The sequence below is a fragment of the Fukomys damarensis genome, unplaced genomic scaffold (assembly GCF_012274545.1).
Source record: "Fukomys damarensis isolate Sample0158 unplaced genomic scaffold, DMR_v1.0_HiC HiC_scaffold_37, whole genome shotgun sequence".
NCBI classification, from domain to species: Eukaryota; Metazoa; Chordata; class Mammalia; order Rodentia; family Bathyergidae; genus Fukomys; species Fukomys damarensis.
In genome coordinates, this window is record NW_022900949.1 from 33,865,144 (window position 1) to 33,867,760 (window position 2,617).

The 2,617-nt window shown below is 54.5% G+C and overlaps 1 protein-coding gene across 1 annotated transcript in view; it reads right to left on the reverse strand.

Moving 5' to 3' along the window:
- Positions 1-278: 278 nt before the first annotated feature.
- The window catches only part of Rpn1 (ribophorin I), a 29,326-nt gene continuing 26,987 nt past the window's right edge, over positions 279-2,617 (reverse strand). The window contains exons 9-10 of the mRNA XM_010617463.2: positions 1,709-1,954; positions 279-818 (exon numbers count right to left, since the gene is read on the reverse strand). Of these exons, the coding sequence (XP_010615765.1) occupies positions 636-818; positions 1,709-1,954 (429 nt within the window). The 3' untranslated portion in view covers positions 279-635. The remainder of the gene's footprint in view (positions 819-1,708; positions 1,955-2,617) is intronic.

The window sequence follows — 2,617 nt, forward strand, 5'->3', positions numbered from 1 at the left end:
GCCACCCCATGGGTTCGAGTGTGCTCTGGGGCTGACTTCTGGGCACCAGGGGACATAAAAATGACCAAGATGCGATGTGTGTGTGCCAGTTCCCCAAGATAAATGTAATTCTATGTCACAAAGATGCACTAATAAAAAATTAATACTCCAGTGTTCTCATATATAAAATCTAAATACCTTGCAAACAGGCCCAGGGGAGCAAACCCATTACTGAGTTAAAAGCCCTTGATTCCATGCTGTCCCCGAAGAGTAAGTTGTGATTTCCAACAGAACCTCAGTTAATGTTCACAGTCTCTGCTTTATTTCCACCTAGTCACACACAGTTTTTAAAAAACACATCCTCACCAGAGGACCAAACATCAGGAATTAAAGGGTAGAAAAAGCAGGGGCTTCCAAGCATCAGAACAATACAGGGCCACTCAAAATATCTTTGTTCAAAACTCAATAAAGTTTGGGTTTTAGTGGGATTAAAATTTTAAAAAAAGGAAAGACTCAGGGCCGAGGGCCCAGCTGCCTACCCAACGGGGGCGGGGCCTGGCTCCTCTAGCCGGTGAGGCCTTTTGCAAATCACACACGCAGCCCCTACACCTCAGTGCTCAACTCCCTTCGGCCTGAACCACCCACTCCTGTCGGAGCTACAGGGCATCAAGGATGTGGTCGATCTTGGTGACCAGCTCCTGGCGCTTGGCCGAGATCAGCTTCTCGTTCTCCAGGTAGGTGTCCTTCTTCAGCTTGCCAGCCACCAGCCGCTCGGCCTCCACTGCTGCCTTCAGCACCAGCTCCTTCACCTGTGTGTCCAGCTTCTGCATCTCACTCACCTGGCGAGGCAGGGTGGGGCCTGAGTGCGGCCCTTGCTCCCTCCCCAGCCAGATAGCCTGACGCTCACCTGGACCCCAGCGCATCAAGGGCACAAAGGCCACAGCCACCACCCAGAAACTCCCTCACACCCTTGCCCTACAGGCACTCCCTCTGGGATCCCCAGGCCCCCTCCAGAGAGCACTGCGGGGACCTCTGCGGAAGCCATGCAGTCACCCTGTGCCGTGCTGGCACACAGCATACTTGATGAAGGCTCTGTCCCTCCCTGCCACCTGCCCAGTGAGGTCCCTGGATCCAGGCAGGCAAGAGGACCATGGCTCGGGCTGGGCTGGGCTGTCACTTGCGTGCTCACATTCATTCAGCATGCAGTAAATAATAGCCAGCCACAGCGTAGGCACAAGCCCTGGCCCAGGAGACAGCACAAAGGACATGAGGACGAGGTTAAGCTGGCACATAGTGAACATGTAAGCACGTGAAGAAACTGCTCTAGAAGTGGTGGGTGCCACAGAGACTGGCACCAGGTAGGGGCACAGAAGTGAGGCAGCCTGCCCCGGCTCAGTCGGAACTGGAGCCTGGATTGGAACCCGACATGGTTACATCTGGGTTCTTCCACCACCCCAAGCAGTCTGCATGCATGGAGCAAGTAGCTGCTTTCCACACCAGTCGCATGGACAGAGCACCAGGCAGGCAGCAGCTTCCCCAGCTCAGCTCACAACAGGACCTGTGCCACGAAAGTGGGCCCCGCACAACAAGCCCAGGGCAAGTCGCAATGTCACCCCACATTCTCGGGGAGCGGGAGAGTCCCCGGGGCCCACCTGGACAGAGGAGCAGGCTGCTGCCCTCGACAGCAGTGCCCAGTGCCGGCAGAGAAGGCCTCACGCCAGCCACTTACTCTGTCACACAAGTCAGAGCTCTCAGTCTTCAGCCTGGACTGCAGCAGCGCGATCTCGCTGGTCAGGGCCTTGTGCTCCGTCTCCAGGCTCTTCTTGCCGCTGTTGAGGGTGGACACATCCCGGGACTGCTTGTACCGATTTATGGTCTCGTCGAAGTGGCGGTAGAGACCTATCCTCTTGTTGACCAGGGTTAAGACCTGCTCAGTGATGCAGGCCACCTTCATCCTGGCCTCCGCAGCTGGATCCTGGAGGACAGAGACACAGCTAACACTGAGAGCCACCCAACAGGAAGTCCTCTTCTTGCCAAGTCAGGGAATCAAACCCTCACAACACTCTGTCAGGCCCAGACTCAGCAACAGACAAAAGGAAGGCTGTGATGACGAAGCCGACATTCACTGTGCAGTCCCACAGGACACACACACACATGAAGGGGGACAGCAAACTCTGTCGCAGTGCGCCGTGGATGACCAGGCAAGGTGCTAGGGAAAGTCTCCGAGGAGGTGGTCTCTTAGAACCTTCAGGGGGTTCTCAGGGGCCCAGTGAAAACTGTGAACACCCTGCCAGCTACGGCCCTAGATGAGGCCTATTCAGCCCAGACTGCCCCACTCCACACCCTCTCCTAACTGCCCAGCTCGCAAGCTTAGGTCTATACTTTGTCAACTGGCTCCCAACTACTCTGTGCCCAAGAAATCGTCAAAGCTCTGCAGTAAGACAATAAATACATGAAGACTAGTGAGGAAACCACGGCCCAGCCACACCAGATTCCTCCAAAGCACAGCAAGTAGCAAAGAGGTGCACTATCCACGGGATGTGGGGTTCCCAGGACAAACTTCTCAAATGAAAAAACAGCACATTTTTGTTTGGGTTTTTTGTTGTTGTTGTTTTGCTTTTTTTTTTTTTTTTTTTTT